This window comes from Porites lutea, chromosome 7 (assembly GCF_958299795.1).
Source record: "Porites lutea chromosome 7, jaPorLute2.1, whole genome shotgun sequence".
In the NCBI taxonomy this organism is placed as follows: Eukaryota; Metazoa; Cnidaria; class Anthozoa; order Scleractinia; family Poritidae; genus Porites; species Porites lutea.
In genome coordinates this window covers 4,060,308-4,078,674 of record NC_133207.1, presented here as the reverse complement: position 1 = coordinate 4,078,674, position 18,367 = coordinate 4,060,308, and the positions used below count along the sequence as shown (strand labels likewise).

Sequence of the window (18,367 nt, the reverse complement as noted above, 5' to 3'; positions counted from 1 at the left end):
TGAATTAGAGCGTCAGCTACTCATTCTTAGTTCAAAATCGACTGTAAAATGAACGTATTTTTGTATAGTCTTTTTAATATTAACTGGATGAATAAGAAGTTCTAGATGGTTGCTTAAGCATCGCATTGAAGGAAGTCAATGAAGCATTGAGCATTATGGGAGGTACTGACAAAAACAGTGATAAGGGAAAACTCCCGGGCATAAATTGCTGATGACGTCACTGCAGTGTTAAATAACAACAAGCGGTAAAGTTTGCAACCCAGCCATCAAACATCCTCAAAAGTGCAGCATACTTGTCTAGTTCTTGTGTGGAAGAGAATAGCAGCCTCTCTGCCTGGGTGGTATGTTGAAGTACCTAAAATCACTGGAGCTAACTTTAATACTCCCCGTTCACACCAAAGCTTTTAAAAACATGTTTAAAAGTCGTTTAGTTAAACACTGTTTACAAGTGCTTCCTTCTTAAAAGCTGCTTACTGACTTGAGTTGATTGCATATTTGTTGTAAATTACAAAACATGTTGAATTTCGTTGGGATCCTATATGAAAACCTGTGTTTCCAGTGTTCCGTGTCTGTTTTTCACTGTTTAAAATTTTGTTTGATTGAGCATGGTTAGTTGGTGTGAATGGGGCATTAGTTAAATATAATAGGATTTTACTTTAAATTTTTGATAGCAAATTGCACCATTTATTATGTCATTGTCTCTTAATTTTACGCTATCCAGCCATCTAGTTTCTTAACTCTTACACCTTTCCTCATGTTTGCTTTAATTAGAGCGATTTTCGTATGACCTCGAAATGAAAACGCGCTAACAAAACAGGAACAACAAACGAACGGAAATAGAGCGATTTGATTGGTTTATCGAACAGATACAAACGCACGCGGCTTTTGGTTGGTTGAGCGAACGCTCGGGTGAAAAAACTTCACGCCCCAGAACTTTCTAGAAATCAACCAATGCTTCGCTTTGACGTCATACTGCGACGTGACTGGCCAATCGAACAATGCCTTTTCACGTTAGGGTTTTCTTTGGCGGGAAAACGAAGAGGCCATGTTTTGACCTATTCATCCATTGGCTGATGAAACAAATAAGAAACACTTACCGAAACCATTTTTCAAGGTCATACGAAAATCGCTCTATCTTTTCCTATCTGATAATGAAGTCAATAGCATCATAATGTTTTACTGTCAATATATGATCGACTATTCATAATGGCTTATTGACAGACACAGCTCTCAGGGTTTGAGTACTTTGTTTGGCAGTAACTCTATTCGAATGATAGTAATTTTAAAATATATGACTGTAGCACCAGTTTGCAGCCTTAATCTTCCACGACTGGATATGATTTTGTTTTTGGACCTTCTTAGCTTTAGAATATTTGACAATTACAGTGTTAAATGAGACTGAGTATGATGTGAACAATTATGCATCGAGGAGAATGTTTTCCATAGAGGCCGAGGAGGGGGAGGTCGTGGATTTTTTCCAGGGTTGTGAGATGTGAAATGAGGGGGAATCTGGTCATAAACGCAATGCTGCCTCGTACCCAGACGTCTACTTCTCGATGAAAATGTGCGCGCAAAGGAAGGCGGGAAGGAGACAACGGGCGAGACGGCGCTTCGCCTGCCGTCTGTACCCTTCCCATGGTCCCTTGCGGTTCATCACCAGTCACTCGCGTTTCGCGCTCGCTTCTACGACGCGAAAAACGAAGCGCCTGAGGAGGAGGTTGAACGCAATGGATAAAAAGCGGTTGAGGGGCTTCCAAAAATTGCTTGGAAAAACAGCATAGCCCTACTCTAAATAAATTATGAACCCTCCCCCATCTACACAAAAAAATAGTAATTTAATGACAATTTTATCCATAAGAATAATTTTGGACCCTATTTACCTTCTCATTTCCTAATTTAAGAAATTGTCTAATGCAGTTAAATCTGACGTTTGCCTTTGCCTTAAACGTGAATCTTAATCTTGTCAACGCGAATACTGTATCTACAACTTAAAATGTTCCGATAAAAAATATTTTTGTTAATTCTCTACTTTAGATGGATTTGCAACCCACGTTCGCTTCTCAGGCTTCCAACAACAACAATGATGACGTCATGCAAGTCGCAAGCCTGGATATCCGAAGTCGTTTGATGGCATTGTTGTTGAAACGTTTTCCAAAATTCTCCTCCAGCGCAAAGAAAAGACTCCTCTGCATTATGTACCTGATGTTTTTTACCTGGCAGGTGATTGGACTGATCTTATACTCCATCCGAGCCTTTGAAGCAATCTTCGTTGCAAAACATGCTAGTTTCCAAACTACAGATATCGAGATGTTCTCACACTCGGCGCAGCTGGAACTCCTCTGGGTAATATCACAGATGCTGAACGCTGGCGTGGTGATACTTGCCTTGAACAAAGTGCCTTCGTTCCTGGGCTATTCCACCATCTTGAGATCTCTTGTGCGCCTGCCGTCTTTTTGGAGTTTGATGTCGTTGTATGGCATGTGCAATATAGGATATTTTGCCATTATTGCGCTGAAGAATGACTCCCCAATGGAGATTGCCTTAATTTTGGCCTTCCTTTTTGCTGGCGCCGCCCATGTCTTTTTGATCGGTTTTTTAAGCTTCACACAGATTAACGCCTCACGAAGAAAGTCCTTTAAACTTTGTGCGTTCTTTAAAGTGAACATTTTTATATCGTTTTTATCATTTTTTGTAGAGTTTGTTATTGGCACTTTTCAGTTTGCGCTTGATATTTATGGTATAGATGATAATCATAATGAAATTTCATCGGACTTTATGTCCTTAATTGGTGAAATTCGCAGATTTACAGCGATTGTCTTCGCTTATCGAATCTACATTTTCTACTGGGAAAAAATGTTTGTGGATAACAGGAATATTCTCTGCCATCACGATTTTTTGGATGATGCACGGCAAGTATCCTATAATGATGATGTGCAATCTACATCAACAATTGTCACTAACTAGCTGAAAAGAAAATGCAAGTAAAGATCTGACATAGGGGTGCGAGTATATTAAAATGAGATCAGAGGGTCTGGATAGGGTTAACTGACTACTGACAAATGGTCAAAATTTTACATGACAACTGACAAATAGCCATTAAATTTAACTGACAGCTGACACTATATGCCTTGGGTTTTACTGACAACTGACAAAGGACCTGATTGTCCCTTATTTTGTACCGTTAACCGTCAAAAATGCAGATTAAAGATAAACGGTAAAAAAGTATCAAGGTATTCACGGGATTTTCTGCCCCCCCCCCCCCTCCCCCGGGGGTTCTGGCCTCTGAAGAATCTTTAAACTGGAAGAACCAGTTCCCATGTTCTCAAAAATACTCTTTCTAGACTTTACATTACCCTGAAACCTGCTGATATCTGAAAACACTTAGGAATTTTGTGCCAGTGCAAGTGCAAGGCCAAGAAAACTTTCCAGACACAAAGGTTAATATTAATTTATACAGAAGTTGATATTTACTTTAAGTTTTGGACACAATAACCGTCAACCGTCAAACTGATCGGAAAAAATTAACCATTAACGGTCAAAGCTACCACCCCATTGGGATGCCTGTGAATGATGAAACTGGGCCACCATATATAAATGTCAACATAATTTTGTATTCTGTATATTTATTTAGGTGAAAGTATATTCTAAGTAGCAAGTTCTGGATAGCCATTCCTGCTTATTAATGTCATCGAAACATAATCCCTGTTAATTTTTATAATTGTAAGTAATCAGATTATGTTGTAGGCATATAAAAACGTTACAAAACACAGAGGTAATGTTGATTCTTTTTTCAACTCTCATAGCCCCCAAAATCTCACAAAATTTAATCGTGAAACCAATATCCTAGAAGTGTTTCGAAAAGTACCATACCTCAACAAAGTGTCAGGTATACACTCACACAGTGTTAGATCCTCAGTTAATGTTTCAAATCTTAATTTTCGTTTATCACGTGTGAGATCAAATTATGGCAAACACACATTTAAGTTTGTCATAACCAAAACCTGAAAAGAGATTCCTGCTAGCATGAAAACACTCCGCCAATATCAGTCAAAAAACAATGATACAGGCGAATTCTGCTTAACTCCCAAAAGTAATGATGTAATACGACTCACGGTAAATTGTATAACCCTCCATAGTTACCATGCACAGCACCAGTCCTAGCGCACATAAAAGTATTTTGATTCCTTAATACATATATAGTGGTGGTAAGCTCGAAAGCTATGCTCCTCTCACTCGGGTTACCACCGAAATTACCTCATCGATAAACTCACGTGTGAGATTATGGAAAATAAACCACTCGGGTCCCGGATGTAGTTTTTATGAATTTTACGAAATGAATGGCTTTGAGAGAAGTCACGGTGGTCACCTCCGAAATTTGTAGGCGTCTTGCTTCTTCTGAATTTTACTTACACATTTTTCAAAGCTTTGCTTATATTTTTTCATTGTAGAGCCTATTATTTTATCAATGTCTTTTTGTCTATATAATAAAAAGAACATTACACGGTGGCTTGAAGATATGAATTTTATTTTCTCGTGGCAAAAAAAAATATTTTACTCGGTCGCTGCGCTCATCCGTAAAATATTGTTTTGCCACTCGAAAATAAACTTCATATCTTTGCGCCACCGTGTAATATTCTCTATGTTACTCTCTGAACAATGTAAATATTATGTTAAGTGTGAATAAAACAAAATTAAACAATAATGAAACTGAGATCAGGCTCTTGTTAGTATGAACATGCCAAAATATCATATACTTTTTATGTGATGTTAAAAAAACTTGTCCTTCAGTCTAATAAGTGTTTATAAGATTGACCAGTGGTCACCTTCTTTACTTCATTAAGTTTTCTTTCTTCTTTTATTCCCTCCTGGCTGAAGTCAAGTATACTAAGAAAAGTCTAGAAAAAATCCGGGCCAAACTTATTCACAAAGGGGGTCTTTATATGTAATGTTTTTTTTCTTTTATTTATTGTATTTTTTTTTTCTCCATTCTTTCTTCATTTTACTTTATTTTTTGCAACTGTTGGAAAAAATCTATAATAATAACAATAAAAAAACCTGGCAACAGGTTAAGACAAAAAAACAAAACAAAACAAAGGGGATCTTAACGCTCAACTGACCGATGACAAAGGACACTGAACTAGCAAGCTGATTTAAACGCTGTCACTTGAACAGGCCTTTCTGTTGACGTTACCAAATGCTGAAACGGCGAATTTGACTTCTAATGTCTTGCACGAAATTCAAGAAGAAATTTTAAAAAGTATAAGGTAAGCGTTCTTATATTATTGTTATTATAGAAAAACAAAAGAAAGGTCAAAAGTAAAACTGCTTTCAAAATAGCTGCTATTTCTATTTTGACGGTGTAGGCGTTCATTGCTTGACTGTTATCGAACTCGGAAAACGTTTAATTAAAAACTGAAATTGTTTTGTTTTCTCAGTTTTAGGTCAGTTACAGAGAAGACATAACAACGACTTTAATCAGGTACATTCTCATATGTTTTCTTACAATCTATGCTCCGGCACTAATAATCAAGCTTTTTCACTGTTGTTTTGAGTTTTGATTTTTGTTAACCCTGCGAAGAAGTGAATAACTGAATTAAATAAGTTGGAACTTGTGAGAATACTGACCATGATTTCGCTGGATCCTAAACGAACCTGTGTAGAACTAGGGAAAAAACTTAACGGGCGATTTCCAAACGTCGCGCTACTACTGTACCGAACTCAAGAATTCATTCGACTTCCGTTAGATCGATAGACACGGTAGTACCCCGACCAGCGTTTGAAACCGAGCGTTACCACAGTCGTGCTAGCTAGCTAGACTCGTTCTTTAGTCTAGCCAACTCAGCACGGCTGTAAAAAGGCGTTTGAAACGCCTTATTAGTCAAAGATGTAGTTTGAAAACAGTAGATTATATTACCGTTTCACTTAATAGGTGTCGTCCTTGGACCCTCTATGTATTTATTATCACGGGTTATATCCAGCTGTTGTGTTGAATTTAATTGACTTCGATAAATTAACTGAAGGTGATTGTTATCCGGAGGGTACTCGCATAAATTTTCGGTAGGTGTGTGCCGCCCAGGGTCTTAAACCCTGCACTTATTAAATATTGTAACAAAAGCCGAAACTTGATACCCTACTAGTATTTTCACGTGATGTCACGGTGGCCATATTAGTGTACAAAACATTGCAACGGAGGCCATGTTCGTGTACATAAAAAATCCTGTGGGGATTCAATTCTCTTCTCCATTCAAAACTTCCCTTTCTTCCGAGAAATTTCAGCATAGCCGCTAACCACGTGAATGCAAACGATCTATTTGGGATAGCTCATATCCAAAACTCATATCGCCGATTGCTTAACAATAACCACGCCAAGATACAGTCTCAGAACCTCCTACACCATGATAGCAAATGTTTTCTAACGCAAATAAGTTAAACTTTGGACCATTTCGAAATAAAGCTATTAAAGACAAATTTCCTCCTCCTTTTTTAGAATCAGTCTAAATGATGGAGACTATGGGCCGAATCGATTCTGCAGAAAATTCCGATGAATTTGCAAGCCTCGTTGACATGGTTGAGCTGAAGAGCCGGCAGAATGCAAGAAAAAGAAAAGTTTTCCTCAGCGTATTCGCCACTGTGATTTACAGCGTTTTTTTACTTTGGGAGTTTGTTGGAAGTGTTTTGTACACGGTCCGCGCAGTTGAATGCTCCGCTGGCGACAAACTGGAATCGTTCCATTGTGGCGACATCGATACGTTTTCCTTCTCCAAAGAACTAGAATTGGCGTGGTATATCACACGACTAGTTCAAATGATTTTCATTGTTCTTGGAATACAGAAATTGCCTGATTTCCTTGGTTACGTGGCCACTTTACATAAGCTTAAAACCCTACCAGCATTTTGGACTCTCCTTCTTTTGTTGATGATGGGTCTCGTTAGATATGTGATACTTCTTGCTTTATCAAATAATCTAATGACTGGTGTTTTGACATTATTTTTCATTCTCAGCTGCATTTTCAAATTCCTAATCGTGGGGATTGTTAATTATTGCCAGCTTAATTCTTTAACGTAGCGAAATCCAAGATTTGTTTTAGTGCTTGTGAAAATTACATTCATAGTTATTCTAGTGCAGTGTGTCATTGACTTTTGCCTAGCAATAATGCAGCTTGCCTTATTCGCCGACGACTTCAATAAGTTGAAGATCGGAAAATCGACGAACTTCCGTGTGGTTGCCGATTTGTTAAGAAAGTCAGCTGAGTGTTCATTTCACTATAAAACTATGGATTTCTTTTGGGAAAAACTTTTTAATGACCACCAGAACATTCTTGAAAGTTACCATGTTCGCTTAAACCAGTCCTTAATGCGACGAATTTAAAACTAGTACTTTAATGAAGGGTAGTAAACTTTTTGCTTAACAATTTGAATAAACAATGTAATGTGATATAAAATTTGTAGAGTTGTGTGTGGGACTGGGTCAATTTCGTTTGGCATTGCACCATAGGGCTGTTCTCTTGGGGACGCTGCAACGAACACAGCACAGCGAGCTGTTTATCACTTGCATTGTTCAAAAACAAAACCTAATCTAACAGAATACGTGTATCACAGAACTTCGCGAGGCTAGGGGCAGGGCGGAAGGAAAATGTTAGGGATGGGATTAGTGGAAATAAAGTGGATTGTGCGGTAACTGTGAAGTGGGAAGGAGTTGAATATCTGGCCGTGAAATGAGAAGGCGAGTCTCGTTTTGGTTGGAGTGAATTTAAACCTAGTCCCTTTGCTTCAAAAGAGGAAGGGATGGGATCAAAATAGAAGAAGTAGAAGTAGAAGAAGAACCAGTAAAGAATGGTTTGCCAAATGCTAGTTTAGGCGGGGGTTGATTTAAGACTTAATTAACCATCGGACTTACACGCAAAGTCATACCCCCCACTGTGGTACAAGGGCGAGGCCCGGTGTTGATAGAACCCCTCCCTTGAGTTTTTGATATGTTGCAGTATTTCGAAAAGATTTTACCTTAAGTGGAAGCCTTTCTCGACACGATGAGGTATATTTCATGGGTGGTGGCGCTGATGGAGGCCTGTGACGTCACCTAAAATGGTCGCCATCTTGCATTTTACCAAGGATTAGAAATCAGGTAAAAACGGAGAGAATTTATTTTTGTTTTGCGCTGGACATGTAAAATAATACATAAATAAGTACTTTGCTTCATTTTATCCACAAACTTTACTTTAATTGTTGAAACAAGTTGAAAAAAATATGCATTTTCAGTCAACAATGGCTTGACAACCTGCGGCGTGATACCTCGAAACCATACGAACTGATCGTCACCAAACTTTTCTCAAAATGCGCACGAGAGATAAAGAGAACGTCAGATGCTGATGTTTGATCGTCTAGAAAAAAATCACAGCATCCACCCCTCCCCCTTCCTTTGCATGTCCGGGTTAAGACAAGTGAGATGGCCTTACGCTTATGATGCAAATGAATCCAGTATAAAACGATTCTGAAACGTTTTGTTTATCACGTGATGTGGTTAGAAACTAAGGCCACTAAACAAGTTCGATGATGTCAGCTTTCTCAGCAAGAAAATATAAAAAACGACTTTCGAAAGTTCATTTTCAGCGAAATAGATTAGTTGAACAAGGAGAAGATGCAGTGAAAAGAAGTAAACTGAGTGGAAAAGTACTTATTTCAAAGGTGGGTAACTCCATAAATAAGAAAGAGTAGGAAAGGAAGTAGAAACATTTAAGTAATCTCACTTTTATAATTAAATTGCGACTCTGCATGTTGATTATAATCCCCGTACCTAAAAATGATGATCGTCTTAATTATTTCTATTCTTTGTGAAATTCCCATTTAATGACCCCTCTTACGTTAACAGTTTTCAGGGTTAATCTTAGTGGTATTACAGTGAAACCTCTATTAAGCGGACACCTTCGGGACCTTCCGAAGTGTCTACTTAATAAAGGGTGTCCGTTTGAAAGAGGTTTGTAAAATTTGCGCAATGTTTGTTACAGCTGTGCTGTACTTGGTGCAAGACTTTTAGGTGAACTTTGATCGCGGATGACAGTCATACGGCCGGGTATCGGTCTAATGTACAGTTTATTGACAGCTAAATGAATTGATTTATCTTTATTAATCGACTACAGTACGTACTTCTAGGACGTAATCCAATACTACTATTGTCAATTCAGTCCGGTGTTCGCTTAATAGAGGTTTTTAACAATAGAAATTTGCCAAATACAATATATTTTATTGTCCGCGTCCGCTTAACAGGGGTTCGTTATAAAAGGAAATATAAGACGTTAATTCGGGACCGAGCATAGTGTCCACTTAATAGAGGGTGTCCGCTTAATTGAGGGTCCGCTTAATAGAGGTTTCACTGTATTTAGTTTTTTAATATTGTTCAGCGTTTTAAACCATTGTTCAAGGACTCTTCCGAATCTTTAGCCTGACTAGCCTTAAAAAGTTGTACATTAATTATAAAGCGAGAGAAAGCAAACTCTGCGTGGTTTTTTGTTGACGTTGACAGTGTATTTCCTTTTGTTCTATTTATGTAGATGGCATATCAGGCTCGCGTTGCTACTGACATTCCCTACATCGACATTAAAGCCATGAGAGACAAATCCCCGGATGTTCGCGATCGTTCCTCATTAGAAAGGTGGCCAGCGCTCAGCTCCACCCCTGTGAGGGCAATCGGCTGCGTAGGCTACATTTTGTTTCTAACCTGGCAGATGATTGGCTTAGTCCTGTACTCCATCCGAGTATTTGAGGCGACGATCATTGCTCGAAAAAGTAGTTACCAGTCCTCCAATATAACCACATACCCTTATTCTCAAGAACTGGAATTCGCCTGGGTGATTTCGCAGATAGTAAACACTGGATTGCTGATCTCCGCACTCTCGAAAGTCCCCTCATTTCTTGGCTATTGCACTATCCTAGAATCTCTTGTTCATCTCTCATCCTTTTGGAGCCTTTTGGTCTTGTATGGAATATCCATTTTACGTTATCTTCTCATGATTATACTTAAAAGTGACTCGAGTGAAGAAATTTCTTTGCTTATGGCGTTTATGATTTCTGAAGGGACTCAGGTCATTTTCATTGGCTTTCTCAATTTCACTCAAGTAAACCATTTTCGAAAGAAGTATTCCCCGATCGTTTTGGCCTTCTTTAAATTGAACATATTTCTTCTGTTCTTGACTTTCTTCGTAAAGTTTGTTGCTAACACTTTGCAACTTACTTTGCATATTTATGGCATGGATGATGATGTCGCGATTTCTTCAGACTTTTTGGAGTTGTTGGGTGCAGTCCGAAAATTTACCTCGATTTATTTCAAGTACAGACTCTATGTTTTCTACTGGGAAAAGCTATTTTCTGACAACCGGAATATTCTTTGCCATCACGATCATTTGCATTAGGTTGTTGACAGTTTGCCTGGTTTCGATCATATCTAAACAAAAGGAAACTAAAGGTCTACATAATTGGGGTTATGTCCGATCTGCATGAAGTCTGTTAAGGGGTTCCTCAAGGATCTATACTAGGCCCCCTTATACTTTTGCTTACTTTTCGGTTAGATTATATGCGGATGATACATCACTAACTACATCTGGAAATGATCTTGATAAATTATTAAGTGAAATAAATGACCTTTTAAACGATATTTTTGACTGGCTTTGTTGTAATAAACTGACTTTAAATAAGTAAAACTTAGTCTGTTATTTTTCAACCTCGACAGAAAGTAAACTATAATCTTTACTCTCCATTAATACTAGCGGACCAAATCTTATAGCAATCCTAAAGTGTTAACTACTTTGGTGTATTTTTTGACAGTCACTTAAGTTGGAACCGTCATATTGATTACATAAGTAGTAAGATAAGTAAAAATGTGAATATTATAACCGGGTTAAAGCGTTACCTGGAAGTCAAAATCACTTGTCTCTATTTATTATTCACTGATATATCCTTACCTCTCGTATGACTGTCTTTTGTGGGGAAGCAATTAGGATACTCTTCTATCAAAGGTTGTAAAATTACAAAATAAAGTTGTTAATCATAACTATAACAAAATTCTCAAATCTGATTGGCTATCAAATGCCCTGATTTCAGCCTTAATTGGACAATTTAATAGGACAGTACGCGTCGTGCCTAAGTAATTGGCCAGTACGCGCCATTATGCACGCGCTTAAATGGCTTTTTTTCACTACTAGCCAGAAAAAATTGGAATTTCTTCTGTTTTGATTTTAAAAAAGGGCCTTATATATCACAAATTTTGTTAAAGTTATGATTAATTGGTAACAGAACTTCGTGTCGTCCAATTCAGTCTGTAATCATACTCGTGATTAAACAAATCGGACTCCCGCGTTGTTAATCACCCGTATGATTACAGACCGAATTGGACTCCACTCAGTCCTGTTACCAATTACTTATAAAATTAATGATATTCCCTTTATGGAACCAATAACTCCTCATTACGTAGCTCCGCGTTTATTGAAACTTCCTGATACAGTTAAACTTAGCACGTGTTTGTTGTTTTATGAGTACTTTAATGATGATAAAATTCTGAGTTTTTCTCTGACCTTACGCGCTGAGCAACATACTTATCATGTTCGTAGTGCATTATCAGATCACCTAGTTATTGAATCTTCCCGTACAAAGCTGAGGAGATTTTCGCGAAGTATAAATGGTAAATATTTTTGGAACAATATTCCTTTGTCCATTAGTCAAAAATCTTCGAAAAAAGAATTTAAATGTGGACTGACCAGTTATTGTACTAGTATTATATATACATTTATCAAAAACTGAATTGGATAATACAATTCTAGAGCTCTGATTCGCTTAGGCATCATGTTATATAAGCCATTGTGCCATGCTGTCCAATTATGGTAACTGTACGCGTCTGCTCAAAATTGAAAACAAGCTGAAATCGGTTGTTTTTACAAATACAGTCGGGAAGAATTCGCGACATTTGGTGGGCGTTTTTAACAAAACAATTATTTCACTCGCGCTTGTTGGATATGATGATTATAGCCACCTCATAACCAACGCGCACTCGTGGAATAATTGTTACATAGATCTGTTTTGCTGTCTTAGCTATTATACATGCATCTTTACTGTATCTATTTTTCTTTGTCATAATATACAATTTTACTAAGCGGCACAATATCAGTCTAACTAGATGTGCCCCTCTTCTACTTAGTATTATTTCATTTTCTGTAATTAATAGTGTTTTTAATTAATGCTAAGCGGAGAAAAAACAAAATGCAAATGCTTTTGACATCATATCTCGAAACCATAGTAACTGCATATCACCAAACCTGCCTCACTAGGGATAAACAAACAGCTTCTGAAAACGACAGATACTGATGTTTGATCGTCTAGGAAAAAAACTCAGAGGGTGTGGCATCCATCCCCCACTTCCTTTGTACGTCCGAGGATTAAGACAAGTGAGATGGCCTTACGCTTATGATGCAAAAGAATCCAATCTATTACGATTCTGAAAAGTTTTTTTCATCACGTGATGTGGTAAGAAGCTTAACATGTTCGATACTATCAGTTTCCAGACTAGAAATGACTTTCGAAAGTTCATTTTCAGCGAAATAGATTAGTTGAACCAGGATAAGATGCAGTGAAAGGGAAAAGGACTTCTTTCAAAGGTGATCAATTCCATAACAAAGTACAAAAGGAGGTAAAAAAACAACATTTAAGTAATCTCACTTTTAGGTTTAAATGGCGAATCTGCATGTTGATTATAATAACCGCGCCTAAAAATGATGATCGTCTTAATAATTAATATTCGAAGCGAAATTTCTAGTTATTAATCTTGTTCAGCATTTTAACCATTTTTCAAGAACTCTTCCGAATCTTTAGGCTGACTAGACGTTATACACTGTGACTTAAATTAAACAAATTCTATATGGGTTTTTTTTGTTGTGTTGACAGTGTATTTCCTTTTGTCAAATCAAGTTTATTGTGTAAAATACGCTTACCTATTTGTGAGAAAACTTACTAGCTAGTTTCCAGGTATTACACATTAAAAAAAAAAGAAATTAAAAATGAATAGATAGTTATAACTAAAGTATATACAATATAAGTAATTGAAACGATAAAATGTAAAAACTATTTACATAACGGACCAGAAAATTTCACAAATAAGATAAAAGATAAAACCATTTACAATGCGATAGACTGGTAGTAGTAGTTAATTATAGTAAACCTGACAAGTCCTGTTTTCTAATACTATTTCTAAAAGCAATGAAAGATCGTATAATCATGGGCACTCTGGATGTGGCAGTGATTGGATAACACACAACAACCCCTAACGTCACCGACCGCAAGTAAATAGGAGCAGAGCGATCAGCAAGGAGAAGCCATTGAAATTTTTCATACATGTTTAGATTTCATGTGGTACTTTTATGGACAGAGACGCAGAGAGGAATTCAAAAAGGCTCTAGAGGGCGCTCTCAAGTTCTTTCCTGGAATAAAAATAACACCCGAGCAAGAATTCTGTTTTCAAAGCCGTGTAGTTAAAAGGAAAGATGTTCTCGGAGTATGGAAAAGCCTCATATACCAGCTTCTGCCGAAACTATGTCCCAGTATTGGTTTCACGAAGGCAATATCATTGCTTCAGATATCTAAGTTCTGATTTACAACATTATACCGTTAAAAGAGTATAATTTTCACTGTCAGTAAAATTAGGGCGAGGTAGCCACGTATTTAGAATGGCCGACAGCACCAAGGCTTTTGCTGGACTTTGCTTGTGCCTGTTACGATAGCGTACGTGATTGGAATTCGTTCGCTTCCTCTTCCAAAATTGTTTTCACTATTGAAATGTCTTAAGCTCAAACGGGCGTCATCATATTTCGCTTTCCCTCGGACGATTCTCGGCCTGATCTACATCAGCTTTTTAGCTGCCAGACTCTCAGGAACCAGCTTATTAATGAGTGCCTGTTGTAACTCTGTAAACCAAAGCAATTTACAATTTTCCGGGTGCCCGTTTATTTACAAACAGAGCGTTAGCAATCTTACACTAGCAGAATTCCTAAAACGTGTTATAATTCCTCAAAAACGGCAGGTTTTCCATTACAAGTATTCGAAAACTCCTCACTAGAGGTTTCAGGAAAAGGCGAAATCGTAGCAACACAAGCACTGGAGCTCGGCCAGACCGTAAGGTTGAAGCTGACAACCCAATGACCGGAAGTGATTTTGATTGGATGGTATCGAATCATGCTGTGTAGGGGTGGAAGGCTCCAGTAAAAGCATCTGTGTCAGGCGTTTCTCTCCTTCAGCTCTCTTCCTTTTTCGCTTCCGTCTAGCCTGATACTCAGGCTATGTTTTTGTCTACTACTGAACTAAACTTTGATCTGATAGACTGATATTAAACAAGTACTTAGAAAATACTAATCCGGGGCAAACTTATTCAAACATTTTAACGCTCAACTGACCGATCACAAAGGACAAGCCGCCAAGGTCACCTCTATTTATATTATTAAAATTCAAAACTAGCAAACTCGATCGCCTTTTGACGCTACTGATGTTGAAACGGCGAAGTTGACCTGTAAAGTCTTCAACAAAAAGGAAATTTTAAAAGTATAAGGTAAATGTTCTTATTATAACATACAAGAAAGATGAGTGAAAAGTGGAAGCGTCCTTAAAATAGCTCCTATTTGCGGAATTTTGACGGTGTAGGTTTTTATTTTTTGACTGAGCTCCCTCTCAGAAAATGGTAAATCAAACATTTATTTGTTGTTTTGTGCTTCGATGCGTAGAACACGTAACACCGAATTTAATCTGTACAGGCTCTGATGTTTTCTTACAATTCATTCTCACTATCTTCTTGTTCTCTCAGCGTGTAAATTGCGTTCTGATTTTTGTTATTGAGGCTAGTGAATAATTGGATAACTGAATAAAATTTGGAAGTTGATTATCAACTTCTTCTGCGCATGAAAACGAGCAAGACTGACCAGGATTTCGTTGAATCCTAAACGAACCCGTGATGAACAAAGTGTAAAACGTAACGGCCGACTTCAAACGCGGTGCTACTACCTTACGTAACTAAAGAATTACATTCGACTTTGCCGGTAAATAGCTTGCGCGATGTTTGAAACCAAGTCGTGCCACGTCATTCTATAGTCTAACCGAGTTTGATAGCACGGTAAAAAGTAACAAGGTGTTTGAAATGGCGGGCCTAAACGTTATTGTTTCACGTGGAATTCTATCAAACATATATTTGAAAACAGTGTATTTTTCAACCAAGTGTCGTCTATGGACTCTCTATTACGCATTTTTACGAGTCATTTTTAGTTGCTATGTTGTGGATACGGTTGATTTCGCCAAAACCCGAAGGTGATTTGCATTCATTGCATACCTTGTAAACCCGTGACTGAAGAAAACATTTTCTAGTTTGAAGCGTATGTAACTCCAAAGATGAAGACCCAAAATTCTCAGTTTACACTTCTGTGTAAGAAATGGGTCATGTGAAGTCTAAACCTTTCTCTTTTAGGGCAAACTATCAAGCAACTTAAAATGAACATAAAAATAAGTGACCGAACGCAATCTTGAACTAAATCAAACTTGATTGAAACTTTGATTTCGCCGGCTCGTTTGAGGTCGTTTTAAGTCCTTTTATTGTTAAATCATATTGATGTCTATTTTGATATTTCGAGCATTTATTGTTAATTTTAAGCACTTATAGTAATATTCTAAATATTATTGTAATATTGTATTAAAAAAAAACAGTCACTGTGATATTTTCAACGTACACTCTAAAAGAACCATTGGACTAACCTTCAACGGAAATGGTGTTAAATAAATAGATAGGTAATTATTATTACTATTATTGTTATTATTAGTGTTCAACTGGTAACCAGTTCCCGTTACAGGTCACATCCCGAAACCTTAGTAGTCGAGAACCCGTCGGAGGATTCTTGCTGTTTCTAAAAGGGCAGTCAGTTTTGAATCCGTGCCACATCAAGATTAATCCCTATGCTTTCAAGATGGCCAACTAATCCTTTTGGGATTGTCCCAAGTGCCGCAAGGCGCAACGCTTGTTTTGACCTTCCACAGTTTTCTCAATTCTTTTGCCAGGTCTTGATATTTATCAATCTTCTCTTTCTCCTTCAGTTCCATCCTAGCATCCCCTGGTACAGCTACATTAATAATTTGGCAAACTGATTGAGTTGTTTGTCTACTACAACTAGGTCAGTCCTATTGTGTCGAACCTTTTTATATAATTATTATTATTATTATTATTGATGCGCAACTTTTTTCTTGTGGGATCGATTAAGTTCTAAACCATATGTTCGATGCACGAGTTCCTGGTTGGGATATCATTACCAGGTATGTCCGACGTCATCATTGGTGACACCCTGAGTCGCGATCCTCTGGAACAGCGTCAACTAAACCACTGCTGATTTCACATTTTCAAAATACCTGGTTTTAAAGCCTTAACTATTGTTCCCTTTTAATAAGTTGGTTGAGTATGTGTTTTTTATTTTTCTTATAGATGGCTGGCAAATTAAAAGTTTCCGGGGAGTCTCAACGTTACATCAACATGGAAGCCATGGAAGGTCTCTTGGATGGCCAAAGTCGACACTCTTCGCTGACAAGAAAACGCCTTCAAGTAATCTCCTCGATCTCTGTGAGAACGCTCATTTGCATCGTGTACTTTCCGTTTCTGGCCTGGCTGATTATTGGAATGGTCTTGTACTCTGTCCATGCTTACGAAACAACCTTCATTGCAAACCATACCATCCTCGAGTCAACAGAACGTAAAGCATTTCGCCACGTTGATCGAATGATACTCCTATGGATGGTTTCCCAGATAATTAACGTTGGTCTGGTTACACTTGGTTTGTCAAAAATACCATCCTTTCTTGGCTATCTGGCCATCTTGAAATTACTTGTGCGCCTGCCATCCTTCTGGAGTCTTTTGTCTTTGTACGGCATATCTTTATTACGTTATCTTCTACTCATGTGGTTAAAATACGACTCGGGAAAAGAAATGGCCTTGATTTTGGCATCCATAATTTGGGAAGGCGCCCAGATCGTCTTCATTGGCTTCCTGAATTTCACTCAGGTTAAACATGCTCAGAAAAAGTATCCATTTATGGTTTTAGTCTTCTTCAAGTTTAACATGTTCATTTTATTTTTAACTGATTTTTTAATTTTTGTTGTGAAAACTCTTCAGCTTGCACTCCACATTGATCAAATTGATGAGAGTGATGGCGTTTCTTCAGAGTTACTTTCGTTGATAGGTGCAATCCGTAAATTTACTACGTTGTCTTTGATGTATAAAATGTATATATTCTACTGGCAAAAGATGTTTGTTGACAACAGGAATATACTTTGTCACTATGATCATCTGTATCAGCTTCCTTAAAGAGGGTACGTCACACTATCTCCTACCTTCTTTAACTAACCCTTTCACTGCCAAATTTAGCCAAAAGCAAATTTCGACCAAATTTCCAAATTTCATTTTGTGACATTTTGAAAAAACAAATAGCACTATGTGTCAGTACAGGAAGAGAGCTTTCATTTGAATGGTCACAACCTAGGCTTTCGTCCGCAGACTCAAAAGTTAGTCACCTTTCAAAACTCCATTAAACACTCTGGGCCCAGTTGTTCGAAGGCCGATTAGCGCTTAACCCAGAGTTAAATTTAACCCTAGCCTGTGAACGGGCCTTTGATCGAGCGGTCCGGTCCCTCTCCTCGCAATTTTTTTCCCCAAACGGAGAGCCTGTTCACAGACTAATTTAACCCGGGTTTCTTTTTCTTTTGTTCAAAAGCATTTTCTCGGATAATTTTCTCCGCTATTTTTAAGAGCATGCAATCATCAACTTGTTGACAAAAAGATTTAAACTGAATTTACTTTTTAAGCTTTCATATCTGAATTCAAATTTCGTACTAACCCTGGGTTATCTTAACCTAGCTTTGAACAACCCGGCCCTGGTCGTGAAAGAGTTAAAAAAAGCTATGCTGTGATGGCGTTTCTTCAGAGTTACTTTTGTTAATAGGTGTAATCCGTAAAGTTACTACGCTTGCTTTGATGTATAAAATGTATATATTCTACTTGCAAAACATGTTTGTTGACAACAGGAATATACTTTGTCACTATGATCATCTTTATCAGCTTCCTTAAAGGGGAAACGTCACGAAAAAACTTCACTCTATTTAGGCCTTAAAACTGTTTCCTGTCGTCTGTTGCAGTAGATGGTAAGGATGGACATGCATTGAAACTTCAAGTTTTAAAGCTATGCCTGAAAAAATTACCAAAGCGTTACTGTGTCCAGTGCTCCATGATGAAATGTGTTTGATATCTACTTCATATTACTATGCAAGGAACGTTTTTTGGATGGGTAAAGACACAAAGCAATGATTTCAGCGTA

At 37.6% G+C, this 18,367-nt stretch overlaps 1 protein-coding gene across 1 annotated transcript; it reads left to right on the top strand.

The window, feature by feature from the left end:
* Nucleotides 1–220: 220 nt before the first annotated feature.
* LOC140944196 (uncharacterized) lies at nucleotides 221–3,229 on the top strand. The gene is made up of 2 exons (XM_073393328.1): nucleotides 221–341; nucleotides 2,035–3,229. Exon 2 carries the CDS (start codon nucleotides 2,035–2,037, stop codon nucleotides 2,962–2,964), a length of 930 nt encoding a protein of 309 aa, XP_073249429.1. The 5' UTR covers nucleotides 221–341; the 3' UTR covers nucleotides 2,965–3,229.
* Nucleotides 3,230–18,367: the final 15,138 nt, after the last annotated feature.

What these genes read in the sequence shown, in the direction of transcription:
- LOC140944196 (XM_073393328.1), top strand. Translation starts at nt 2,035, where the DNA reads ATGGATTTGCAACCCACGTTCGCTTCTCAGGCTTCCAACAACAACAAT.